The following is a 27,878-nucleotide window of genomic DNA, read 5'->3' as shown; positions in this document are numbered from 1 at the left end:
CCAATGAGTCCTACTCCTTTGTCCATAATTTTTGTCCCATTGGTGACATTACACCTTTATCTCACTACACAGAGGTGAAACAGTGGGGGAAACGCTGCCAAAAATATTCTCGAGGTCTTACAAGATAACAGTCCCTGCTGCTGTCTGTTCACAGATCTCTATCAGGCATATTTTAGTTTTTATCCTTTATCGGAGGAGAACTTCATTTCACCATCAGTTTCAACATCAAGATCTAACTTTTCCATTTGCAGTGCTGGCTTTACCCACAACCTTTTCCTCATATTGGGTACAGTGCTTTCCTTAATTTTAATTACTAGGCAGTTTTGTTGTTTCCACTAAATCTTTAACTTGCTCTTCATGTTGTTTGTGGTCCCTGGGTAAGGTGATACACCCTCGCAAAGTGTGCTATGCTAGAGCCTTACCTGCTAGCTCTGTACACATTAATTCTCTCACCTCTGGCTAATTTCAGTGCTTCCGTCAAGGCTTTTAATTTTGCTCCTCAGGCTAAGTATATTCCAGGGATCCATCCTCCCACTTTCAAGTCTTCCTCAACATCTAGTTCAGCTCACGCAATGAGAACCAGTCCTTCATAATATTTTATGGATCATCACTCCATCTCCTTCTAATAGTTCCACAGCAATCCTGCCACTCTGTCTCCTTCATTAACTCCTCTCAAGCAGTTTGTTCCTCTCCCCTTGATGTTTCTGTGATGATCTGCTCAAATTGTTTATATTTATACTTTCTTTCAATTAGTCTGTGTCATTACTTATTCTAAAATTTGCTATATACTTACATACCCTCTGAATCTTATAAATTCTACATTCCTTAATTTGGTTTGTTATCCTCTAGTTTTCCATCCACAGATCACTTAACTCAATTGCAGTAAAATAACATTATACATTGACTTAAAATTCTTCAGTTCTCTTTCATCTTTATCGATTTTGGGGACACTTATTGCTAAGTGTTCCAATCTCCTTCAAAGACATTAACAATTTTGTTTTCCCTGCATTGAAACCACTGAGACAGTAAGCATGCGTTTATTATTTTCTGGAATCCTTTTAAAATCAAGTAACTATTCCCTTTAAATGTTTTAGAATGCCACACCATGTGAATCTTAATATAATTTCTTACTTTGGTATGCTTAAATTTGCCCAGACTTAGTGGTTTTGAAATGCCTGATACTCAAGTATTTGATGTTTTCGTAATAGTTCTCTGACATGGACGTGTATTGTTAGGAAGTGGCTTGATGGTTGAGGATGATTCATCCATCACTTTGTTGCTCTGTGGTAAACCTGCATTCAAATTCAAAAAGTCAAAGCTTTTGGAATAGCCTTCTGTATCTGCTGTTACCTGAAAAACAGAAGAGTATCCAACCATCTCATTTTGAGTAGAATGGGTTAATTAGTCCAAGCGTCTCTGTCAACAAAAATTATATATATCTTGAATATATAAATTCTTTGAGCTGTGCAAATAGTTTACTGCTGATCTTACGGGGCAGGACAAAAACTTTTGGATATAATTATGCCAATAGCCCCTCCTCCTCTTGCACAGAAATAAGAGCCACGTGTTAGAGTTCTTTCCTGAACAAAGGAAAGCCTATCACCTTCGTTAGGTTTTGCTGTTCTTCATTTCTTTGAAATCAGACTTCTCAGATTTTAGGACATATCATCATTTTGTCAAAATGGGATTAAATGTTCAAAATTTCAATTTTCCCCATTTTTTAAAGCACAGTTACATCAGTTAACTTTGAAGATGAGCAATTCTTATCATACAGAATTAAAGGTTCACTCATGGTTAATATTTGGAAGTTCACTCTGGCCACGAAATGCAATTCCAATCATGATTATTCAATCATAAGGATTCTGAAAGTAAACATTGACCCAGGACCCTTTCCTCAAACTGCACAAAACATGGATTGTACGGTATTTTAAGGAAAGAGGAAATAAGTTATGTCATTTGACTTGATTTATCCTTCTTCAATAATTGGCTTTATTCAAATTATTCCAAAAAGTGTTTTTTTAAATCAGGCTTCTGGCAAACAAATTCAAAATCAATATTTCCGAGCAGGTCTTCTTTTACGTGACCACTGAGTACCTTAAAGGGTCCTCACCATAACCATACATGTTTCAAACTGATAAGAACACACACACCACACATTCATGTAGTCATACATTCCCAAAAAATAAACTGAACTCAAGGTATCCCCAGATCTCAAATTCCAGGGAAAGGAAATATATAAATTACACAAGACAACATTCTATTACTAATAAACAAAAATGGACACAAACTAGACCCACACTCCCAGTCACATCTGTCATATCGTCAAGGCCATCCTTTATCTTATAGTAAGAAAAACTGGCACTTAACTGGGCTGAAAGTTCCAAGGCCAGAAGGGGCTGGTGGACATCATTATTCTCATGTTGTATGAGGAGAAAATCCTGGATATGTCCAAAGAAGAGAGTAACTGTCCATTTAGCGATGGAAAGACCTCAATGAGCAAGCAATCCACCTTCAATGTGCTGTGGTATGCTCTTTTCTCATTATCATGCATGTTAGTCAATATTAATCAGTACAAGATTTTACTCTACTTGCATCATTAATTCTCTCTCATCTCTTATAAAAGTATTCAACAAATTTCTGCGAAGAGACCAACATCAGAGATCCTCAGTTCCATCTCCACTTCTGAGGATGAAACCTTAGAGGATACATTGGCAAGGTTATTTCCTATTCCATCGATGAGCTGAGGGATTTTCACCTCAGTAGGTTCTATTTCCAGATTAGACTTGAGTGCACAATAAAGCACACAAACACCACTGACACGTGTCCACACGTGAATGAGGAAGACATGCCTTAGGTCTTTGATGCCTCGGAGAACTGCTGGATATCAACTTGCTGTTCCAGTCCAGACTGAAGATAAGCATCTGTTCTTGGCCACTAATGATTTCATCAAACTGCACAAATGGACACAAAGGCAGCAGTAAAGTTTGTCAGAGCTTCTGAGTATGCTGGATTGTAGCAATAAGGAAAGTCCACCAATGTTATTAGTACTCTGTTCACTCCAGCAAGTGTGCATCGACCTGTCTCCAAGGCTCGGATGCCAACTGCCATGGAGACCCAAATCCAGCAATCTGGGTGTCTCCCAGATATTTGCACAAACCTGCATTCAGTCCTTCTAGCCATAGGTGCTCAGCTTCATGAGAAAGTGAGAGGGGACAAGGGGCCTTCCCCTTATTGCAAGCACCCTCTCCTATAGGGAAAAGTGATGCATAGGGCTGTCAGGGGCTCTTAGCTGGCCTGGGATCTCCAGGCCCAAAGCCACCAGGAGATGACCACCTTCTAGGCCAAGCACTAAGTAGAATCCCTCCACCCTAACTATAAACTGCAATAGATGTATTGAGAAGCTAAGGAAGAAGAAAGCTTGTTGAAATATCATCTACAGCATAATTTTTACTGTCTCACCTCATTAAATTACACCCATATGAGAGATAATTAGCCTCTTTAGATATACCAAGCATGGTTTCTAATGGCCAAGCACTTGCTCTTCTTTCACGGAACCAACTGCTTGCTGATTGCTTGATTGCAGAGAGCCTCTGTCATCAGAGATCCTTGAACTATGACATTGAGGACTGCAGCCAAGGTATTGCATGTTAATATGGGCAACAATGAAGCTCAACATAATGTGCAGGAAATCTTCCAGGTCCTGGTTTGTACATGTCATTGCACACTGTACCCACATTGTGAGTGACAGTACTGAATCAATCATGATTCCATACATCTCTTCAGGGAAAGGTTCATTCTAAGTATCGGTTTTCAAGACAATGCATCAACATTCAAGCTGACCACTGTATATGTTCCTACTTTACCCCCAGAACCCATGACATTGGAAATTCCCATGCATTTATTGGCCCTAAACCCCCTTTATGAAGATGGCAGAGTTACTATGGCCTGTTTGAACTGCATTGTCCTACATCTAATGCATTCTGAATTCATTTCCACTTAGTGAGGTACCCTATATCGTGGCGTCTGTTCTCTGCAATACAGTACAATGAAACCCATACTCAGACTTGCACTGCCCACTTTTCATTTACATTTAAGTGCCCAGATTATATCTGAATCCACATATTCAGAAGAAATTGAGACGAAGGACTCCATGGATTGCCATTTGATAAGTTCCCTGACCATTGCTGACCAAACTCCCATGACTGACTGTGACCCACACTTCAGGCTGACTTGACAGGGCTGCTCTGATTGAGCACAGCCCAGCCTCTGGATTGATGTCTCCACTGCATCTTAATGGATGGACCTACAATAGCAGGACTGCTTACATTTGACCTGCAATTACTGACTGTGAACCAATCCCTGACTGCAAGGATTTGGATCCTCTGATACTGGGAGGACAAAAGTAAGTGTGTGGCCAATCCCTTCGACTGGAATTAGATGAGCTCCTTGACTGACTATGGCATTACCCCTAACCTGGCTGTAATCCCCTTTCACCCTACTAAGGACTACTCATCTTTGATTTCTACATATGGCCATTTTCTTGAAGCAAATGCACTTTGGGCACATGCTATAGGTGTAATGTTGGCTTAACATGGTGTCACACCGTGACCATTCCTTAATTACTCCATGCTCTCCAAGAGCACAAACTGTTTGAACTCTCTCCTGTCTCTCCATTCAAAAGCTGTACAAGAAACAATGGCTGGTGACCTGTAACTTAGCACTGAAACCTTCAGTGCTTAAAAGTAACACAAGCTGCACAAACGCTGGCAGCCCAGAAGTCAATGCTATGTCAATGAGTCTGTACTAAGGCAACAGTGTGAAGCAGGCTTAAGTTGGCAGCCTCCAAGTAAGCTGTAAAGTGAATGAGCACCAAGATATTAAGTTGGGAGCCCAAGGATGCTCGGGTCCATGTGAGCGCAAAAACATCCCATGCGGGTGTATCAGATGCACATCTCTAACTCCACCCAATGCAGCCTGGCAAATGCATGCAATTCATTTGTGTTCCTGAACTCTAAACTAATGTGTCAAAGGACTCACGTGATGAGCATGATAATTTGAGAGTTGTCACCATGATATGGTGGGGCTGGTGGTTGTCTGGTGCTGACTAATGTAGACGAAATGCCACAGAGGATGGGTACCAAGTAGAATGTGGAGATATTGTTGTAAAGAAGCAGTTGATTGATGGTCAAGTCAAGCATTCGGCAAGCTGCATGAACTAGGTACCTTCTCTGCTTTATATTGTTGAAATTTTCACAGCCTGGTTTCTCAGTGGAAAACAGGAGAATTAGAAGCGACATACAAGAAAATTGGAAGCGTTTTGTCTGTAACTCAAGAATTTGATTTTCTTTCATTCTCATCATATTTTCACACTTTTTTCACCATTACTCATGTCACACCATGGAAGGGAAAATTCTGCTCACAGATTGGTTGCAAGGACTGCCTTAACCCTTGAACAATGGATAACTGAATGAAAGGGGAAGTACCGCCATGTATCTTGTCACTATCGATTTGTTTTTCCATCTTAAACTATCTGTCTGGCATTGCTTAGTGTACGCAGGAACTGTGAAAGGAGCGACCATGTTAATTATCCACACAATAGACTTCACTTGGCAGAGTGAAACCTGAAAACATTGAAGAGTAAATAAAAAATGTTAATTTAATTGTTGAGGTCTGGATATCAAGGCATTGATACTTAATGTTTCTGCCCTCAATATTTGGTTAGGTACTTACCTCAGAACCCATAGATCACAAAAAAACAGATTTTTCAGCATCACTTTTTCAAAATAATGTGACAAAATAGAAACTTATTAATATGGAAACAACAATATCTCTTTAATGTGGTTTATCTTGTTCTGCACAGGAAACGTGTACTGAGGTTGTCAGCTGGAATTGACCATGTAGGCACTATCCATTGGCAGTTAGCACTTTGCCTTCTTTTGATCTGGATTATTTGCTTCTTCTGTATCTGGAAGGGAGTTAAATCAACTGGCAAGGTAAGGGGCTAAAGTTTCTTTAAAGATTGGCAACAGACATTAAGAATAATATTTTATTTCTTGGAACAGTATTGTACAACTTGATTCCTTTAAACTAGACCCTACCTATGTTGAGCAAAAAGGAGTCCTGCCATTTTACAAATGGTAAAATATTTCATACTGTGCTTTTTCCTTTGATCAATAGTGGGCTTGCACACAGAAGCTATGGCTGCTGTTTCCAATATGACTTATTTTGTCCTTCATTTTCATTCAAGTGCCACATGAATGAAGCCACACTTTCAAATGAAATTGATATGAAAAACTTTTGTGTTAATATTTGTGTAATGCTGGTAGTGCACTACAGAGTGGCACCCAAATGCAACCTTGTAGTGGAGAATGGCCAATAGCTGTTGACATGATTCTAATTTGGGATTTGGGCATCTCTCCCATTCTTTCCATTCTACATTAAAGAAAGTTTATTTTAAATGCTTATCTTTTTGTCTTTGAAGCCACTAAGTCCCCTAAAGCACTAACATAAGAATAGACCACATTTAGAATTAGTTTTTACTGAATGCAGCAAGGCTGGTTCTGGCTATATTCAGTCAATCATAGTTTTTCAATGGAAGCTTCAGACAGCCATTAGATCTAGTATTTGAATTTGGGATTCATTTGGGAATATTGGGACTTAATAACCTCTGTACTTAGCATTGCACTGGCTTGGAATCTCTCATGCCACTGTACTCATTTGGGATCGGTAGGTAAAGATTTTTGACTTGACAGCAGTATCTTGTTCAGTGAAAATACCAGTTATGAAGCTAAAGTGTATAACATGTGAAGGAGCGCATGCAAATACATCAGAACAACACAAAAATCTTTGTTCTTCGATGGGGTGTGGATGTCTCAGGCAAAGTCAGGACTTATTGCGTAGCCCAAGCTATGATTGAACTGAACGGTTCACTTGGCCACTTCAGGGGACAAGTAAAAGTCAATCACATTGCTGCAGGTCTAGAGACACACAGAATTCAAACCAATTAAGGGTGGCAAACTTTTTTTCCTCAAGGACGGTGATGAACCAGATGGATTTTTACAACAATAAATGCGAGCTTCATTGTCACCATTACTGAGTGCAGCTTGATCTTACTGCCTGATAGCTCCACAAGGAGTGCCGACAGAGATTTAAGACATATCTGCAGTTGGGCTTCTCTTTTGCTGCTGTGCAGCTTCAATTTGTGAATAAAGGGAAGGTCCAAAACTAGTGAGAGCTCTTTGATATGTTGGCTACCTAAGCACCTCTGATGATGCCGTAGGAGATAAAATTTAACTGTCATATATTAATGATCTAATTTCTGATGCCAACTGTTATAGATGGGGGACAAGAAAAGGGATTCACCCTACTTTTCCTCAGCATCAAGCTCTGTCTTCAAGTGTAACTGTTTTGAATCCCTACTAAAATTTGTGTTTGGGATAAATTTCCAGGCCGTTTTTCATCTAATGGCTAATTTTACTATCAGATCTCTGACAATGGCCTTGAAATTATTACTTTAACAGAGGAACTTTCAACAACATTATCTAGGCACGCAGCATTACATTCTCTAAGTCCTTATCAAGTATCCAAGATGGTCTCAGAAAGCTAGGCCCATCTGCCAAAATCATTACAATCTCTGATATCCTTGATCACGTCAGTTTTACAAACAGAGGCTAGTGGCACAGCATGTGTCTGAAAAGGTTTTAGTCCATTGTGCTTGCCCGCAACTGAAGTCAGCTATGATTTCCTTGCTGTTTGTTTCCTTTTTCAGGTTGTATACTTTACTGCTACCTTTCCCTATGTGATGCTTTCCATTCTTCTAATCAGAGGATTAACATTGCCAGGTGCTGCTGATGGAGTTAAGTTCTATTTGTCCCCTGATATTTCCAGGCTAGCTGACCCTCAGGTAAAAGGTCCAAAAACATGTCGTTATTATTTACTCACTTGCAGAAGCTTGCTGTGTACAAATTGACTGTGTTTCCTAACAATGACTGTATTTCAAAAATTGGCTGTCAAGTTCTTTGAGATATCTGGCACTTGTGTATATATTTTGGCTTGTAGATGTTTTAATGACTCGTGAAGACTGCTAACCATAAAACACTCTAATTTTATTATACCATCATTACAGGTAGGGGAAATGTCTCTTGCATTAACTTCTTTCCATGGTACTTCCTCTCAGCATCCCATATCAAATGATTGTATGTTTCAATAAAAACCAAAAGAACTGTGGATGCTGTAAGTCAGGAGTAAAAACAGAAGTTGCTGGAAAAGCTCAGCATGTCTGGCAGCATCTGTGAAGAGAAAATCAGAGTTAACGTTTTGGGTCCAGTACCCTTCCTCAGGGCTATGTCTCTTTTTGTCAAGAATCAGAGGCTATTACAGTTAACACTTTATGACAATTTGTCTATCATACTCCATTGTACATCTTCACCAAGTCTCTGTTCAGATCTCATTGTTCTGTAATATTCTGGAAACCTATTGCGTCACTTTCTTTGTGTTTCTGTATGTTCTTAGTGCTTTGAAGTCTCTTTTTGCTGTTTTAGGTAAATGTCATTTTATTCTCTCTTCTTCATTTTCTCTTGTTCTTTCTTCTCTTTATCCTCCAATTTTTTTTTAAAAAGTTCTGTACCACTTAAGTGTTTGTGGCCTGTTGACTAATCTGTTGTACCTCTCATTTTAATATGTAGAGAATAAAGCATTCTTATTCTGTTGTTGGTTCCCCGGACGCTATTGAACAGGATTCAAACTGGAATCATCTGCTTCAATGTTTTCTTTCTTTCCTACTTATTCCATCAATTCTGATTTCCACTTTGCTGGTCACTTGTAACAAAGCTTTTTTTTTGTACTGCATTATGCTGCCCTGGCGATATAAAATTTTAGGTGTGATGATTTCTGCACCCTTTCTCCAAAGCTGGATTGTGAAAGGGGAAGGTGGATTGTGAAGGGAACCACACCGGAACCAATGTCCTTGGAGGTGCTTTTGCTAATGCTGTGGGGGAGGGTTTAAACTAATGTGGCAGGGGGATGGGAATCAAATATTGGACAGAAAAGAGGTAGAAACGAAAGCCTGTAGGGAACTAGATAATGGAGTCAGTGTGACTAAAAGGAATAGTAGTCGGGGAGCAAATGATGAACACAAAGGGACAGGTGGTCTGAGGTGCATTTGTTTTAATGCGAGAAGTGTAGTAGACAAGGCAGATGAGCTTAGGGCTTGGATCGGTACCTGGAGGTATGATGTTATTGCTATTACTGAGACTTGGTTGAGGGAAGGGCATGATTGGCAACTAGTTGTCCCAGGATATCAATGCTTCAGGCGGGATAGAGAGGGAGCTAAAAGGGGTGGAGGAGTTGCTGTAATGGTCAAAGACGATATCACAGCCGCATTGAAGGAGGGCCCCATGGAGGACTCAAGCAGTGAAGCAATATGGGTAGAACTCAGAAATAGGAAGGATGCAGTAACAATGCTGGGGCTGTACTACAGGCCTCCCAACAGCGAGCATGAGATAGAGGTACAAGTATGTAAACAGATAATGGAAAGGTGTAGGAGAAACAGGGTGGTGGTGATGGGAGGTTTTAATTTTCCCAACATTGACTGGGATTCACTCAGTGTTAGGGGTCAAGACGGAGCAGAATTTTTAAGGTGTGTCCAGGAGGGTTTTCTAGAGCAGTATGTATGTAGTCCAACTCGGGAAAGGGCCATACTGGACCTGGTGCTGGGGAATGAACCCGGCCAGGTGGTTGATATTACAGTAGGGGACTACTTTGGAAATAGCGACCATAATTACATAAATTTTACAATACTCATGGACAAGGATAGGAGTTGTCCTAAAAGAAGAATTCTAAACTGGGGGGAGGCCGACTATACCAAGATTCAGCAGGATCTGAGGAATGTAGATTGGGAGAAACTGTTTGAAGGTAAATCCACATTTGATATGTGGGAGGCTTTTAAGGAGAGGTTGATTAGTGTGCAGAAGAGACATGTTCCTGTGAAAATGAGAAATAGAAAAGGCAAGATTAAGGAGCCATGGATGACAGGTGAAATTGTGAGACTAGCCAAGAAAAAAAAGGAAGCATACATGAGGTCTAGGTGAATGAAGACAGACGAAGCTTTGCAAGAATATCGGGAATGTAGAGCGAATCTGAAAAAAGGGATTAAGAGGGCGAAGAGAAGACATGAGATATTGCTGGCAAACATGGTTAAGGAAAATCCCAAAGCCTTTTATTCATTTATAAAGAGCAAGAGGGTAACTAGAGAAAGGATTGGCCCATTTAAGGACAAAGAAGGAAAGTTATGCGCTGAGTCAGAGAAAATGGGTGACATTCTTAACGAGTACTTTGCATCGGTATTCACCAAGGAGAGGGACACGACGGACGTTGAGGTTAGGGATAGATGTTTGCTTAGTCTAGGTCAAGTTGACATAAGGAATGAGGAAGTGTTGGGTATCCTAAAAGACATTAAGGTGGACAAGTCCCCAGGTCTGGATGGGATATATCCCAGGTTACTGAGGGAAGCGAGAGAGGAAATAGCCGGGGCCCTAACAGATATCTTTGCAGTGCCCTTAGACACGGGTGAGGTCCCGGAGGACTGAAGACTTGCTAATGTTGTCCCCTTGTTTGAAAAGTGCAGCAAGGATAATCCAGGTAATTATCGACTGGTGAGCTTGACGTCAGTGGTAGGGAAGCTACTGGAGAAGATACTGAGGGATAGGATCTATTCCCATTTGGAAGAAAAAGGGCTTATCAGTGATAGGCAACATGGTTTTGTGCAGGGAAGGTCATGTCTTACCAACTTAATAGAATTCTTTGAGGACGCAACAAAGTTGATTGATGAGGGAAAGGCTGTAGATGTCATATACATGGACTTCAGTAAGGTGTTTGATAAGGTTCCCCATGGCAGGCTGATGGAGAAAGTGAAGTCACATGGGGTCCAGGGTGTGCTAGCTAGATGGATAAAAAACTGGCTGGGCAACAGGAGACAGAGGGTAGTAGTAGAAGGGAGTTTCTCAAATTGGAGACCTGTAACCAGTGTTGTTCCACAGGGATCTGTGCTGGGACCACTGTTGTTTGTGGTATATGTAAATGATTTGGAGGAAGGTGTCGGTGGTCTGATCAGCAAGTTTGCTGATGACACTAAGATTGGTGGAGTAGCAGATAGTGAAGGGGACTGTCAGAAATTACAGCAGAATATAGATAGACTGGAGAGTTGGGCAGATAAATCACAGATGGAGTTCAATCCGGGCAAATGCGAGGTGATGCATTTTGGAAGATCAAATTTAAGGACGAACTATACAGTAAATGGAAAAGTCCTGGGGAAAATTGATGAACAGAGAGATCTGGGTGTTCAGGTCCATTGTTCCCTGAAGGTGACAATGCAGGTCAATAGGATGGTCAAGAAGGCATATGGCATGCTTTCCTTCATTGGGCAGGGTATTGAGTACAAGAGTTGGCAGGTCATGTTGCAGTTGTATAGGACATTGGTTCGGCCACGTTTGGAGTACAGTGTACAGTTCTGGCCACCGCATTACCAAAAGGATGTGGATGCTTTGGAGAGGGTGCAGAGGAGGTTCACCAGAATGTTGCCTGGTATGGAGGGTGCTAGCTATGAAGAGAGGTTGAATAGATTAGGATTATTTTCATTAGAAAGACAGAGATTGAGGGGGGGGCCTGATTGAGGTCTAAAAAATCACGAGGGATATAGACAGGGTGGGTAGCAAAAAGCTTTTTCCCAGAGTGGGGGACTCAATTACTAGGGGTCATGAGTTCAAAGTGAGAGGAGGAAAGTTTAAGGGAGATAAGCGTGGAAAGTTCTTTACACAGAGGGTGGTGAGTGCCTGGAACGCGTTGCCAGCGGAGGTGGTAGTTGCAGACACGTCAGCGTCTTTTAAGATATATTTGGACAGGTACATGGATGGGCAGGGAGCAAATGGACACAGACCCTTAGAAAATAGATGACAGGTTAGACAGCGGATCTTGATCGGCGCAGGCTTGGAGGGCCAAAGGGCCTGTTCCTGTGCTGTAGGTTTCTTTGTTCTTCTTTGTTCTTTGATCTATGTCCCAAACCTGTTCTCCCTGTTGAAAATTTGATTATTTCAATGTTCTTATTCTGTGGTGACTACCAACTTTCCATTTGTAACTTTGCTCTCTTTCTTGTGCTTTTTCTAAGTCAGTGTCTTTGACTTGTGGCATTGATATATGTTGAAGGGTAGGAATCTGTTTTTGAAAATTTATTCCTATGATTACCTTGCAGAGGTGAAGATCTATAACTCAAGAACACTAGTTAGGAATGCATTTGTTAATGCACTTATATTTCTGACCTCTGTTTCAGATTAGCTTCCAGTAGCTACAAAGAATGCATGTTAACAAATCCAAACAATTCTGTAAACTTTGAAACTCTATGTTTACTAATTATTAGCTGTTATCTGATGCTATAATATTAGAAAAAGAACCAATTTCTTTCAATGACATTATCACTGCTTTGCATATGTGACCATCCAATTGTTTCACCTTAATCTACCCCAACTAGTAATCTACAACTCTTGTGAACATGTTCCCTTTGTGCTCAATAAAATCCATTTTGAGGGTCTCCCATGGCCTTGGAGGAAATGTTAATTATATTAATGGCTCTTCTGATTTCTGTCTCTGAATTATATGTGTAAGGTGCACAGCTATCATTTTTTCCAATGACTTCAACAGATCTAACCTCTAACCTGAATACCATACTTTAAATCTGTGAACAGTAATGATAATGACCTTTATGTATTGCAAGATTTAAAGTGTCAATTCTTTAGAATAATAATTCCATCATTGCCTACCGGTAAATTCTCAACCATTATCAGATGGAGTTTTACTCAAAATATGGTCTCGGGTTAGCACTATGTTGTATTTATGTTGGCCATTCTTTAGTATGAATTTCTCAATGTGCTTACTTTCCTCCTCTGTCATTTGTGCTTCTTTGATTTCATTCAATCTTAATATAGTTTCTGCTAATGTATGGTCCATCATTATAGTAAACTCCTCAACTACCCTCACTAATTCAACATTGAGACAGAGGATTCCAAAAATGCAATGCTTGATGATATATTTGCTATGTTCAGCTCAATACACATCCTTATGGAAACAGGTGGCTATTTTAAGGATGAAATGACTCCTTGTCTGATCATTGCTTTGATTTCTTTATTGACCTCTGGAAGGAAAGGGTCTGGAACCCTTCTGGGTTTGTTGGTTTACAGTCTAAGCTTAAGTGTTGTACAATGAAACTTTTTAGCTTTTCCAATTATGTCAGAATTTTGCATTTTATTTCCTGAAATCTTTTTACTGGCCTTCAACGTTTTCTACTTCTATTCTGAAAATTAGATTTAATTCCTTACACCCATTTTTGCTTAAGATTGAACAACTCTGGTCTTTAATCTTGACATTATATTTTGGCACTGTTTTCTCCGTAGCTGTTGTAAAGTTGCCATACTCCCAGAAGACCATCAGACTCCTTTTTCATTGCAGAAAGAGAGAGATGACTGATGGTGGCTTAACCTATGTTGTCTGTTAGCTTTGAAAACAAAGAATGCTGGAAATCACAGTGGGTCAGCACTGATAAAGAGTCATCGAGACTTGCTCTCCCTCCACAGCTGCTGCCTGACATGCTGTGATCTCCAGCATTCTTTGTTTTCCAGCATCTGTAGTAATTTGTCCTACATTAGGTCTGTTAGCTTAGTTGACAAGGTGTGGAGCTGGATGAACACAGCAGGTCAAGCAGCATCTTAGGAACAGGAAAGCTGAAATTTCGGGCCTAGACCCTAGCTTAGTTGGGTGGTTTGAGATAGTGTGATGCCAACAGCAATGTGTTCAGCTCCTGTACTCCCCAAAGTCAGCATAAAGGTCTTACCTTCTCAACTTCTCCACTTGCCTGAGGCTTGAGACCCTCAAGTTAAAGGCATCACCAGTCATATCTTTCTCTCTCTCTCTAATGAGAGATCAAGTCTACAGTCCTCCGAGACTGTGGTTTTCCAAGAACCTTCAACTCAGATGCATAAAGAACTGTCTTTTTTTAACTACAGTTCAGCATCTGGGAAAAGCTAAAACTGCTGCTCCAGAAGCTAATTTAATGTGAGTCCTGTGCCATTTTCACAGTGTCTGTGCACTGTAATGATTTTCCACTTCACCGTAGCAGAGTTTGAAGAAGTTTTTCAACATCATTTGAATCTTTGACTTCATGAACTCTTTTTCCCTTTTAAACCTTCTTGTTGAATGTTCTGCCCATTCTTTATCTGTTTAAACCCTTCTTTACGTCACTGCCATTATGTGTCTTTTTTGGGATAATTTTCTAAAAGAAGTTCGGTTGTAACTAAAAATTGCTTTTTGTGCAGAATATGCCTCCTCCTCTCTACATTTTGTTTTTTTTTATGTTTGACAAGGTCAAATGTGTGTGTTCATTCTAAAATTTGTACTGCCTCCCTCTCTCCTCCAACTACCAAACTTTTCTGCCACCTGATCACAACTTGCCTATTCAATTCATAAAGTCGTAGAATTATAGAATCTCTATTATGTGGAAAGAGGCATCCAGCCCATTTACTCTGTATCAAGCAACCAAAGGAGGTCCAAAACAGACTGAGCCCCTGACACTATCCCTGTAACTCCACGTATACAATGAGCTAATCCACTTGACATGCATATCTCTGAATGCTGCAAACAAAATTGATTTGTGCTTGCTAGCATTAAGTCTTCTTAGAACATAAAACATAGAAAAGTACAGCACAGTACAGGCCCTTCAGCCCACGATGTTGTGCCGTGGAATATTCCTAATCGACTCTGTCTATGCCTCTTATTTTTTTGTACACCTCAATCACCTCTCTTCCTCCTTCTCTCCAGAGAGAAAAGTCCGAGCTCAGTCAACCTCTCCTCGTAAGACAAGCCCTCCAGTCCAGGCAGCATCCTGGCAAACCTCCTTTGCACCCTCTCCAAAGCCTCCACATCTTTCCTATAATAGGGCGACCAGAACTGGACACAATATTCTAAGTGTGGTCTCACCAGGGTTTTGTAGAGCTGCAGCATAACCTCGCAGCTCTTAAACTCGATCCCGCTGTTAATGAAAGCCAAAGCACCATATGCTTTCTTAACAGCCTTATCTTCTTACATCTTCTTGGAACGCAAACCATCAGGAAACATATAATCCATTACGTTAACCACTATTTCACTGCAAATTATCTCCACTTTCAAATTATTATACTCTCAGTTTTCTGCTAATATGAGCTATTCATTAATACATACATTGATACTTACCCTATATCTCTGAGTACATTATTTAAATTTTGCATTATTGTGTTGGTGCCCTTGCTGAGTTTGACATGTATCTCCAAAACATCAATACCTTTGGTAAATGATATTTTATACTCATCAATTCCCAGGATCGAAACTGAAATGGTTTGAGCACAACAGTCCCTTATTGAGTACAAAAGTGGACTGACCTGTTCACAATCTGTTTTTGCTGCAAGAAACCAAAAATTGACTGGGTCCCTTGTACCACTTTGGTCATGCTTCTCCCTGATTCAGGTTCGCAACTTTCTGGAAACTCTACATTAGAGGTATTGATTTATCCATCACTGCTTACCACTATGTACTGATGTGTTGTTTTGGATCAGAGCAGTTTCAGCAACTTCTCAAGGCTCCTAGCTATCCAAAAAACACTCTTACGTCATTGAAATCTATTTACAGTTACGAGAACACTCTCTTAAATGAGCTTTCTTTTATGTTACTTTCTCTGAGACGCTCAGATCACGTGTCTGTAAATCTCTGGTATGGAATCATACACAGTTATAATGAACATGATGTGGGACTTATTTAATACCGTCCGTCGTACTATAGTGCATAATTCGTATCTGTAGTAAAGTTGTTGCACTTCCTGTATTTTTTCACATTACTGATTTGATGTGATGGCATAACATGGGCTAAATGGCAGGATCAACCTTTTGTGGTCCAGCAGCCATGGGACCAAAATTGAATATTCTAAGTTGAAGCACAGCCAGAGGAATCAAGCCTGACAGAAAATCAGCCAATCTAAATTAAACAGCAGCCAGCAGCTATCGGCTACAGAGAACAGAGCATCAGCTCCACTAAAAGTTGGTGGCAAATTGTTTACTTCCACCAGTGGATTCATCTCAGCTTTCAACCTTTAGCTCAAGCTGACCAAGCTGTATCCAACTTCATTGCCCTGTTGAACTTTAAGGTCATCTTTGAATGCCATAATCCTCTCCAATATAAAACTGCTCACTTAAGCCCTTTTATGTGGAGCAAACATTAAGCAGGGAGATGTCGACAGTGCATCAATCAGGCAAATTCAGGTAAAAATATTTGTAACTGGAAGAGATGACAGCCATGAAATTTTACCAAGAAAACCATTGAAACCCATTGATTCTTTTAAAGCGTCAAGGTGACTCTCACCAGTTGTGGTCCTATTTCAACTTTACGGTCCCGGTAAAGAAGGCACTCAAGCTACAGTTGTAAAAGGTCATTGGTCCCAGAAGAGATGGATCATCTACCCTAAGTAGCCAACATGTCTAGTTTTATTTTTACATTTGGGAGCTGACTCTCCAATATTAGAACAGCAGCACAATTATCAGATCATTCATGAAAGCTGACTGAAACACTTTAGTTAACATGACTCACCCAGCCCGCATACTGAACTGATCATATCCCTGTTTAACCTGTGAAAATCTGAGAACCTAACCATCATAAATCACTGAATGAAGTAGACTATGTAGAGTTTGTTCTTGATTTTTGAACAATAGAATGACTGTTTGAGTCAAAGAGAGAAAAGCTTACTTTTTATTTGCCAATTCTTGCATTGAACTCAGATGTTATGACTGCTATGAAACTTATTATTATCAGAAATATTTTCTCACTGCACTGTTGAATTGGTTTAAGAGACAATTTTATTTGCATATGTAAATGAGACTAGTATTTGTTAAGTATATGTTCATTTCTTGTCATCTTCAGGTATGGATGGATGCTGGCACCCAGATCTTGTTTAGCTTTGCTGTCTGTTTGGGTTCCCTCATTGCCTTGGGAAGCTACAATGACTTCAATAATAACTGTTATAGGTATTATACTATTCATGTAGTATCATTTTCTATCATCCTCTAATGTTTCTTTAGGTAGGAATATGATGAAGATTAATTCCACTTTAGTGTTCCACATTTACAACAGCCTCCAATATCCCTGAGTTAATGTTGTGAAAATAGAATTTATTTTTGTTCATAATTTCATTCTTACCACCAAGTTATGGTCAACTGATTTTACTCCTTTTCCTCAGAGATTGTTTGTTCATGTGCGCCTTGAATAGTGGAACCAGCTTCATATCTGGATTTGCCATCTTTTCTGTCCTGGGATTTATGGCACTTGAGGAAGGAGTGCCCATTTCTGATGTGGCTACGTCTGGTAGGGCAAAATCCCTTTTAAAATTCAGCATTAAAGTGATGTTTTTGAGCTTTATTTGGCTTAGGAGTGAGAATACTAGAGAATAATAATGGAGCAATAAAATTTAAAAATGAGACGGCCATGTGCGCTCCGAGAGTTTGTGGCTAAAGCAACATCTTCCTGTTTGGTTTCGAATTATCCAAACTTTTGGATGGAGCTAGATCTAGATGGTCAAAACTACAAAGAGGCAAGAATCTTATTCATATATTCAAGTTGGAGTGAAAGATCCAATGCTATATTGAAATCTTCAGCCAGGCTCAGAAAATCCACAGCAAGTTTCAAAAAACATCTTACTTGTGTAGTGGGACCTTTCACAGCAAGTGATGATGGTGAGTGAAAGAGTTCAATGCAAGGAAATTTGTTAGCCAGCCAGAAGAGCAATGAGGTGAGGAAAAACAGACCAAAGACAAGAAGTCCAGGAGCTATGAATAGTGCAGCTGGAAGCTTCTGATAGTGGCCAGAGAATCAGCAATGGGACGTAGAGCAAGCATGCAGTTATTAGAACCTTAGTCAGACTGACTGGCAGCACATTTAGGTCTGGAAAGCCTGGTAAAGAAAGCAAGGCAGGACTGCAGCAACAGTCTGAGACTGGTAATTCGAGGAGCCAAGGCCACAAACATTACAGAGCCAATAAAGGTGGCCAGAGAACTGAGAAACGTAGTGGAGAAAGCAAAAAACTGCAAGATAATTAGTTGGATCTGAACAAAGCCTTTAATTTCATGAGGCCAAGAGAAGAAGATCCTATTTGTCTGGTAGACAAGATAATTTATATAATATAGTTATGGGAGTTAGCAGTAGGAACTCTACTAACTGATTAGATATAAAGAGTTAATATTTACAGTATTATGGTCGACCTGCAATATATCAATCGTAAATAGTTTATTCCACTAAGCTACATGTTTCTCTTAATTCTTATAAAGCTTTATTGCCATGGAACAACTCATATAGTGCATGGCTTTAATTTGCCTATTATACTTGTATTAGATTATTTGTTGCTATTTAAATGATAACAAAGTGTGGTTAGTTGGTTAGACTGTAGACTCTAGATTCAGTGACATTATCACTATATCACCTTTACCCTAATACTTCTGTAAGTCTCTTTGAGTGTCTGCAGCATGTGAGGGAGAGGGCATCTGTGGCTTAATTAGGGACTTTGAAGTTGTCCATGATCAGAGTCCAGAAATAACTGATAGAGCTAAATTGGCATTCATTGCAAATCATGGACCCGGGGATCACAAAGGTTCAAATATGCTGTCATCCTGAGAATTGGTCTCATGTTCAATCATTAGTGTGCAAATCTCTCCACTACCAAGTACAACAGGCAAATTATGCACTGCACGAAGATTACAAACCAGGAATACTTTATTCCCTGATGATGAATGTTCAGAAACATTAATGAAGAAGTTGAACTGTAAAAGTGAAGATCATTCTTATGCAATGATATTCATCCAATGTTACAGGTCCACGAGGATACCATTGTAGAAATTGCTCTTGATTTCTAATCAGTAATTTCCCTACTCATCCCTGGGAGGACAGACTTTAGGATATCCTGCATCTGACCAAAGGTCTATGAAATCAGTCTTTCCTGATGTACAATGAGGAAGCGTTCATTGAACCTTGACCTCTCATGGTCTCAGTATAATTAATCTAAGGGCCAGACCATTACAGATACCACAGGCAAGAACCATCTGTAGTGACCATTGAAGTGACCACTTTGTTGTTGTCTGTAGTTGATACTATTGCTTAGACTGTAGTTACTTCATATAAGTTATAAGTAATTTCTACACTATGATGTAGAACTCCCCTAGCAGATAGTCAAATGCATTCATGATTGCTGATGTACATAAATCACTTCTCTTTTAAAGGCTAAGTAACCACTGATATCTAACCTCATCAGCTGAGCTATGAAATGGCCTTCTACTGAGCCATTTCTTGAACATTCCTCTCTACCTCCATCAAATGTTGTCCAAATGTGTTCAGTGAATCACCCAATGCAGACTTTATTATCTTATTTTTGATGTAATGAAAGGGTCTTAACAAGGGGAAAGATAGGGCAATCAAAACCAAAACTCTGAATATTGAGAGAGAGAATAAGATGAGGCAGATGGGAAAGGGCGCACAACAAATGTTGGGCTGGTGATACAGTGCAAGGGAGTGCTAGGCAGTATATCAGAAGTTCAGGGCAGAAGTGAAAAAAAAAGCAGAGAGGCAGTGGGAGAATCTGAGAAACGGCAGTGAGTGAAAATAAAAGGAATCCAATATCTTCTTTATGCATATAAATAGTAAGAAGGGTAGAAAGCAGGAGGCAGTTTCCGGAAGAAGTGCAATTACTGACCAAATCTACACATGGGCATATTGATCCTGGCTGAGAAGCTAAACAAATACTTCTATCTGCTTTTCAAGCAGTTGTTACACAATCATAGTGAAATTGATGCTGAGATCCTACAAGTTGATAAATGGACACACTAAAATGGTTGGCTGTACTGCTAATTAACCTGAATCTGAGGGGGCTGAGGAATATAAGTTGTAAATTGCAGAGGTACTGCTCATAATTTTCCATTACTCCTCAGATATGGCAGATATTAAAGTACTAGAGAAATGCAAATATTATATCATTATTCAACAAAGGATGTAAAGATAAACCTACAAAAGTAGACCGATCAATTTAACCCTCATGGTGGGAAAGTATAAAGTCATGATAATTGTAATTATATGCATATATCTTTATATCCACCTAAGCTGCATAGTTAGATGATGAGAATAACCAATCTTTCAACATTTAGCATGGGGTCATTAAAGCAAGGGTTAGCACAGTAGTACAAAAAGAAGCCTTTCCCACAGTCCAGGTTGTGCAGCAGAGATTGTATGAAAGAGTCAGCATAACATAATGACAAACCGTATTCAGGTATAGGTGCAAGCATATTTCCATTTTGTGCACTGAAATATGTATCCTCACAAAATGACAATTGACCTACTAATGTTGAACTTATTGCACTCAATGACTTGAAGATTTCAATTCTGGGATACATTACACTTTCTGGCTTCAAAGATTCACTTGGTTATGCCAGGTATTTTATACTGTGGAGTCACAGATGTATCAGTGTGCATGATCATATTCGGAAGAAGAGTCACTGAACTCATAACATTCACTTTATTTTCTCTCCGTAGATGCTGATGGTTTTCTCCAGCAGTTACAGTTATTGTTTGGTCTACCTGTGGTATCAAGATAACAATGTGAGCCAGAAACTTTAGGAACAACCATCAGAAACCTTGTACTTATACTGAGAGGAGAACACCTAACTCTCCAACATAGGGCATCAGCCAATAGGCTGCACAACTTTGAACCATTACATATATCCATTGCATTTCAGAAGCAAAGTGGAATTATTATTCAATAGACAGGTGGAAACCAGCCCTGTAACAACCATTGAAACTCCCAGGAGTACTTTACACGCTACTCAAAAAGATTAACAATTCCTGTGATTGACTTGGAGACAGTAAGGACTGCAGATGCTGGAACCTGAGTCACTAAATGTACAGCTTTAAAAGCACAGTAGGTCATACAGCATCCAAGGAAGAGGAAAGTCAATATTTTGATTCAAAACCTTGATTTTCCTGCTGCTCAGATGCTGTCTGACCTGCTGTGTTTTTTCAGCTCCACTCTTATTGCCCCTGTGATTGGCTTGCTAGAAACTGACTAGTAGGCATGGCTTCGTGGAAGGGAAATCGTATTTGACTAATTTTTGAGTTTTTTTGAGAAAGTCTTAACCAAAGTGGATAGAGGGAATCAGTAGATGCGTTGTATTTGGATTTCCAGAAGCTGTTTGACAAGGTACCTCACAAGAAATTAATTTATAAGCTAAGGGCCCACAGTGTTGGAGATAGAGATTTGGCTCATTGGCAGAAATTGCAAGTGGGGATAAAGGATTCTTTTTCTGTTTCGCAACTGATGGAATTTAATTTAGATAACTGCAAGGTGCTACGTTTTGATAAGACAAACCAGGGCAGGACTTACGCTGTTAATAGTAGGGGCCTGGGAGTGTTGTTGACTGGAGAGATCTAGGAGTTCAGGTACATAGTTCCTGAAAGCCACGTCACAGATAGTCAGGGTGGTGGAGATGATGTTTGGCATGCTTGCCTTCATTGTTCAGAGCATTGAGTATAGGAGTTAGGGTGTCATTTTGCAGCCATACAGAACGTTGGTAAGGCCACTTTTGGAGTACTGCATACTGTTCTGGCCACTCTGTTTTAGGAAGGATATTATTAAATTGGAAAATATGCAGAAAAGATTTATAAGGATTTTGCTGGGACTGGAGGGCTTGAGTTCTAAGGAGAGGCTGGGTAAGCTGGGACATTTTACCCTGAAGCTTAGGAGGTTGAGGGGTGACCTTGTAGAGGTTTATAAAATCATGAGGGACATAGTTAAGGTAAATACCAAAGGGCTTTTCCCTATGGCAAGGGGGGGCATAGTTTTAACGTGAGAGGAGAAAGACATAAAAGGAACCTGAGCAGCAACTTTTTTCACACAGAGTGTGATGCATTTGTGGAATGAACTTCCAGTGGAAGTGGTAGATGCAGGTACTGTTATAACATTTAAAAGACATTTGGATATGTACACAAACAGGAAAATTTTAGAAGGATATGGGCCAAACACAATCAAATGGGACTAGTTTAGTTTGGGAAAATCTGGTCGGCATGATTAAGTGGGACCGAAGGGTCTCTTTCTGCACTGTGTGGCTCTGACACATGGCCAATGGGGCTCCAGTGGGATCAGTGCTGGTAATGTTGACAAATAGAGTATAATTTGGGAATATGTGAAGTTATTCAACTTGGAAAGGAAAATCAGAGAACAGAATATTAATTTAATAGAGAAAAGCTGAAGAAGGTTGTAATGCAAAGCGAATTTAGGGTACTTTGCATGAAACACAAAAGTAACACACAGGTTCAGCAGGTAATCAGAATTAGAATCAGCATTAGATTTTATTGTCACGTATACTGAAGTATAGGAACAGTGGAGTACAGTGAGAAGTGCACAATGTTGCTATTCTCTGATATCATCAAGTTCCTCTCGAGACTCCGGGCTGTGATGTCACTTTACTTTTTAAGGAAGGATTTTTTAAACTACTGTTGATCAGTACCTGCCTCAATAGGATATTTGTGTTAGTCCTTGACTTGATGGGATGTGTAAGATATGTCTGCATGGAGATAAGGCTGAAATTAGACGTTAATATCTGGATGTTTCTCATTCTTTTTGGTGTTGTTTCTTTATTTCTATTTTTTTTTAAGTTCCATATTTGTAGTCAAGTGTGTGACTAATCAGGGAGGCTAATGGAATATTGGCTTTTATTTCAAGGTGGTTGGAGCATGAGAGTAGGAAAGTCTTACTGCAACTGTACAAGATGCTGGTGAGGCCACACCTGGAGTACTGTAAGCAGTTCTGATCCCCTTAATTAGGGAAGATATAAGTTCATTGGAGGCAGTTCAGAGAAAGTTCACAAGGATGATCTCTCATCTGAAGAGATTATTTTATGAACAAAGGCTAAACTGATTGTGAATCTACTGACTGGAATTTATAAGAATGAGAGGTGATCTAATTGAAACTTACAGCAATCTTAAGAGGCTTGACAAGGTAAATGCTAAGAGGACCAGAAGGCATAGTCTCAAATAAAGGGCCACCGATTTAAGATTGAGATGCTGAAGAACTTCTTCTCTGAGGGTTGTAGGTTTTTGGAACTCCTTGTCACAGGGAGCTATGGGGACAGATTCCTTGTGTATATTTAAGGTTGAGATATATTTTTGATTGCTTGGGGTATCAAGGGTTAGAGAGAAATGTCAGGAAAATGAATATCAGATTGGCCATGATCCTATTGAATAGTGGAGGTTTGAGGGGCTGAGCAGCCTACTCTTGTTTCCATTTCTCATGGCCTTATCTATAGAGAGAGGAACAGAGTTTACTTTGCAATTCCAGTGACCCTTCTTCACACTCCAGGATCTCTAAAACTAACACTTTCTCTCTCCACAGATGTTCAAAGGCTTGCTGAGTTTTTCCAGCAATTTTTGTTGATGTTTATAAATTTATTGCAATGTGTTATAATACATGCAAACACAATGTTGCTTATCTTGTAATTAGCTTGATTCTTTAAGACTAAACTTTTTGTCTAGAAAACAAGATGGAATGTTGTGACATTATGTCACTTTACTTTTTAAGGGAGGATTTTTTAAACTACTGTCAATCAGTACCTGCCTCAATAGGATATTTGTATTAGTCCTTGACTTGATGGGCAGTCAGATATGTGCAAGATGTACTTAACCCCCTGCATACACCAACCATATATATACTTATCTTCAAATTAAGAGCCCATATTACTATTACACAATCCTCATTATGTCTAAAAGGAAATTATAACAATAATCAGGAATAGAATTAACTGTTAATTGTATAAGTATGGATTAATCAGGGAATGGCAACACAAATGAAGTAATAGAAATAGTAAATGAAACTAATATGTTTGATGTATTTTTCATGATAGAATCCCAAAAATATTTTCTAAAGTGGTCTGCAATAGATCTTCTAGCAAAGTTAAACCCCTTGGAATAAAAGTGGAAGTGGTACGGTGGGTATAAAGCCAGCTGAGTGTCAGGGGCTGATGGTTGTTTCTCAGACACACTGTTGTTAAATGGTGGAGTCCCATGGAGATCAGTACTATGATCACTGCTTTTTTTGATGTATGTTAGTGACTTAGATCTGGATATGTCGGGCAAAATTTGCAAATGATGCAAAACTCAGAGGCATTGTGGATTAGGAAGAGAATAGTGATAATCTTCAGAAGGACTTAAGCACGGCTGGTGGACCAGGTAGACGTGTGGCAGGTGAAGTTCTGTGCGCATGGGGCAGAGTACCACATTTAGAAGAAAAATGAAGGGAGAACGGAATGGAGACACCTGGCTTTAATATGCTCAAAATATTGAAGTTGGCAAGGCTGTTTAAGAATGTCGTTAAAATGACAAATGGGATCCTTCACTTTATTGGGTGGTGAAACAGACCTAAGGAACCAAATGTCTTACATCTGTTTCTGTGTGCTAACTTTTTTTTCTTATTAAATTTTGCTTTTTCTTCTTACTTCTATTTCTTGCAGGTCCTGGTCTAGCTTTCATTGTCTATCCAAAGGCAATTACATTGATACCTTTCCCTCAGCTCTGGGCCTGTTTGTTCTTTATCATGATTATTCTCCTGGGTCTCGACAGTCAGGTACTGCTTAACAAGAAGTAAGGCTCAACTAAAGTCTGCTTTGTCTTTTCCTCATCAGGGAGGGTTTTAGACTGTTTTTATGAATATGAGTTTTTTAATGACAGTTCACTTTACAACTTTTCAAAATGGCTCTCAATATTTATTATTTGAACTAATTAAAATAAAGCTTTAAAAGGTTACTTTTCAGAAATTGTGGTAACAACAATTAACAAGGATAACTTGTTTAATATTTGCTAACGCTGTATTTCAGGCATTCTTGATCCTCTTCACAGTCCAAGTGCTGGGATGGACTGGTGCAGGGAGCAGTTGGAGGTCAGGGGTGCAAGATTGAGTGTTCAGGCCAAAAGTGAGGGAGATTAGAGGTTAGGCTCAGAAGGATGGTGCAACAGCAAGGAAGATTGAGTTTGAGGCTGTGAAGTTGGAGGTGCTGGAAATTGAGGATATCAGGATATGAAAACTGAAATCTGGGTTTGCTCTCTCTACACGAGAGAGAACCAATGTGTTTTGCTGGAGTAAATTGTAGGGTTGGTGGCCAAAGGACTCAGATTTAAGATAAATGGCAGAGGAACAAGATGATGATGAGAATGTTTTCACAATATGATGTGATGAACTGAAATGCGTTATGTGAAACTGTGGTTGAACCAAATTCAGTGAAGAATTTTAACATTGAATTAGTTATTAAAACTGAAAAGGATCATCTGCAGGATTATGGGGACAGAGTGGTGTGAAGAGATTTGAACAGCAAGTTGGTACAGGCACAATAGATTGAAGTTCCTTCATTCTGTAAGACTCTTGGAATCAAAAAGATATTCAAGAACCAATTCGAAATTCTTACCTTTAGCAAACAGAATTTACCTAATGCTTAAAATTTTGTTTTGTTCAGCTTTCTGCTAGATAATTAGTCCTTGTTTTAGTTTGTAGGTATAGAAGCTCTGGCAACAGCCATAACAGATATGTTTCCTGTGATTTCCCAAAGAAAATTTTCCAGGATGATAATTATCATTGGCATCTCCACCTTTTCGTTTTCGATTGGGCTATTAATGCTGACAGAGGTGAGAAATTGTTTTCCTAAACGTCTTGAAAAAATTGAGATTGAACTTGTGCACAATCTCAATGTATCTGTTCAGGTAACAAATAGCGGCTTGAAGGTTCCAAGCTAGAACTGACTGTCACATTAGTACCTTTCGAAATCACAAATTATAAATACAGTAGTATGTTGGTCAAATTTGCAGCAAGGAAATTTAGTTGGATTTCTACAGGCCTTCTTCCATGAGTTTGGGATTTTGGCTGTGCCAGAGACTACAAACAGCACCCCTGTTTCTGCATCAGGGACCTGACCATCTGACCGCCACCCCTCCTCCATGTTGGAGACCCTGACCTGCCCCTCCTCCATCATGTAGGGGACCCTAACTGGCCCCCTTCCCCTCCGTGTTGGGGATCCTGACTGCCTCCCCCCTCGTCCTCCAGGTTAGAGACCCTCACCGCACCCCCTCCTCTGTTTCGGGGTCCCTGACAGGCCCCTCCTTCACATCAGGGATTCTGACTGGCCCTCCTACTAAAGTGCAGGGTGATGGTATGTTTCCTCCATCATGTAGGGGACCCTAACTGGCCCCCTTCCCCTCCGTGTTGGGGATCCTGACTGCCTCCCCCCTCGTCCTCCAGGTTAGAGACCCTCACCGCACCCCCTCCTCTGTTTCGGGGTCCCTGACAGGCCCCTCCTTCACATCAGGGATTCTGACTGGCCCTCCTACTAAAGTGCAGGGTGATGGTATGTTTTTCTGTTCTTAAGTGTTTTCTGACTTGAAGATCGCAGTGAAGTTTTAATTTCTGAGTTTGTTGGAAAGCATGAAAATGTCTATGAACAAAAATTCCAACGTTACTCCACCAGCACTTAAGAAGGCTCTGTAAGCATTTTAATTTGTTTTATACTTTTTAATAAGTAACAATTATTTTGAATTCAGTTCAGAAGTATGGCAGTCTTCATGAGACAGTATCTGTGATTTTTACTTTTGATTCTCTTCCTTCAGGGTGGAGTATACATTTTTCAACTTTTTGATACCTACGCAGTTAGTGGGACATCTGTTCTGCTCCTGGCATTGTTTGAAACAACTTGCGTCAGTTGGGTATATGGTACGTATATGACTTTAAACACGTGACAAAACATTTCAAGCTGGCATCAAAAAATTCTTATTGATTTTGACTGAGAGTAGAAATACTGTGGCCCCGATTTTAATTGCAGGTAGATTGAGGTGGATGGTATATTTATTGAGATATGTCATAAAGACATTTGCTTCCTCAACAACTCATAACCAATACCAGCGAATCATAACCAATCCTTGAATCGCAGCAGTTTGGAAACGGGCCATTCTGCCTATTGCATCCGCACTGACCATCCAAGGAACATCCCACCCAGACCCACACGATCCCACCACCTCCCCACTCTATCCCTGTAACTCTGCATTTCCTATGGGTAATCTACTTAGCCTGCACATCTCCGGATACCACGGGTCAATTTAGCACACCCAATCCACCTGACCTGCATACCTTTGGGCTGTGGGAGGAAACTGGTGCACCCGTAAGAAATCCACAGAAAATGTGCAAATTTCTTACAGACAGTTGCCCAAGGGTGAAATCAAACCCGGGTCCCTGGCGCTATGAAGCAGCAGTGCTAACCATCGAGTCACTGTGCCACCCTAATGCTGGACCTTTTTGCCCAGGCAGTAACTAAAGTACTGCTGCCTGTTGCTGGAACTTCTGTGCTTTGAGCCCCCAGATATCACTAACCAAGAGCCTGTTAAAGCAATATATAAGAAGTATAATAGAGGAAATAAACTCAGTTTTAAGAATTTGTTTTGTGCTTGTTAAAATTTCTTTGATGGAGTATATTAGGTATGTGTTTCATTGGAATTATAAATAGAACACGAACACGAATAGACAGAGGGTAAACATAAAGAGGGAGGATTTTATTACGCCTCCTCTCAGCTCCACAGACAGTCTGAGACTGCCCCTCAAGCTCTGCCTCCGGGTCACCTGACCCACTGCCTCAAAGGGGAAACGCACACCCAACTCAGTACATACCAAAATAGGTGTAGAATCAATGCAAGTCACAAAACTTTGCATCATTTATATAAAGTTTCACAAAGGTATGTTACACAAATACATTGTC

General features: G+C 39.9%; 1 protein-coding gene across 4 annotated transcripts in view; it reads left to right on the top strand.

Annotated features, from left to right (window-relative positions):
- The window catches only part of LOC125461122 (sodium- and chloride-dependent GABA transporter 2-like), a 77,443-nt gene that overhangs the window by 28,428 nt on the left and 21,137 nt on the right, over nucleotides 1–27,878 (top strand). For all 4 annotated transcript variants that reach the window (XM_059652415.1, XM_059652416.1, XM_048549531.2 and 1 more), the window contains 7 exons: nucleotides 5,861–5,993; nucleotides 7,769–7,903; nucleotides 16,984–17,087; nucleotides 17,300–17,424; nucleotides 24,600–24,712; nucleotides 25,627–25,764; nucleotides 26,740–26,842. In XM_059652415.1, the coding sequence (XP_059508398.1) occupies nucleotides 5,861–5,993; nucleotides 7,769–7,903; nucleotides 16,984–17,087; nucleotides 17,300–17,424; nucleotides 24,600–24,712; nucleotides 25,627–25,764; nucleotides 26,740–26,842 (851 nt within the window). The remainder of the gene's footprint in view (nucleotides 1–5,860; nucleotides 5,994–7,768; nucleotides 7,904–16,983; nucleotides 17,088–17,299; nucleotides 17,425–24,599; nucleotides 24,713–25,626; nucleotides 25,765–26,739; nucleotides 26,843–27,878) is intronic.

The sequence above is a fragment of the Stegostoma tigrinum genome, chromosome 18 (genome assembly GCF_030684315.1).
Source record: "Stegostoma tigrinum isolate sSteTig4 chromosome 18, sSteTig4.hap1, whole genome shotgun sequence".
Taxonomy (NCBI): Eukaryota; Metazoa; Chordata; class Chondrichthyes; order Orectolobiformes; family Stegostomatidae; genus Stegostoma; species Stegostoma tigrinum.
This window is presented reverse-complemented; position numbering and strand designations above follow the sequence as displayed.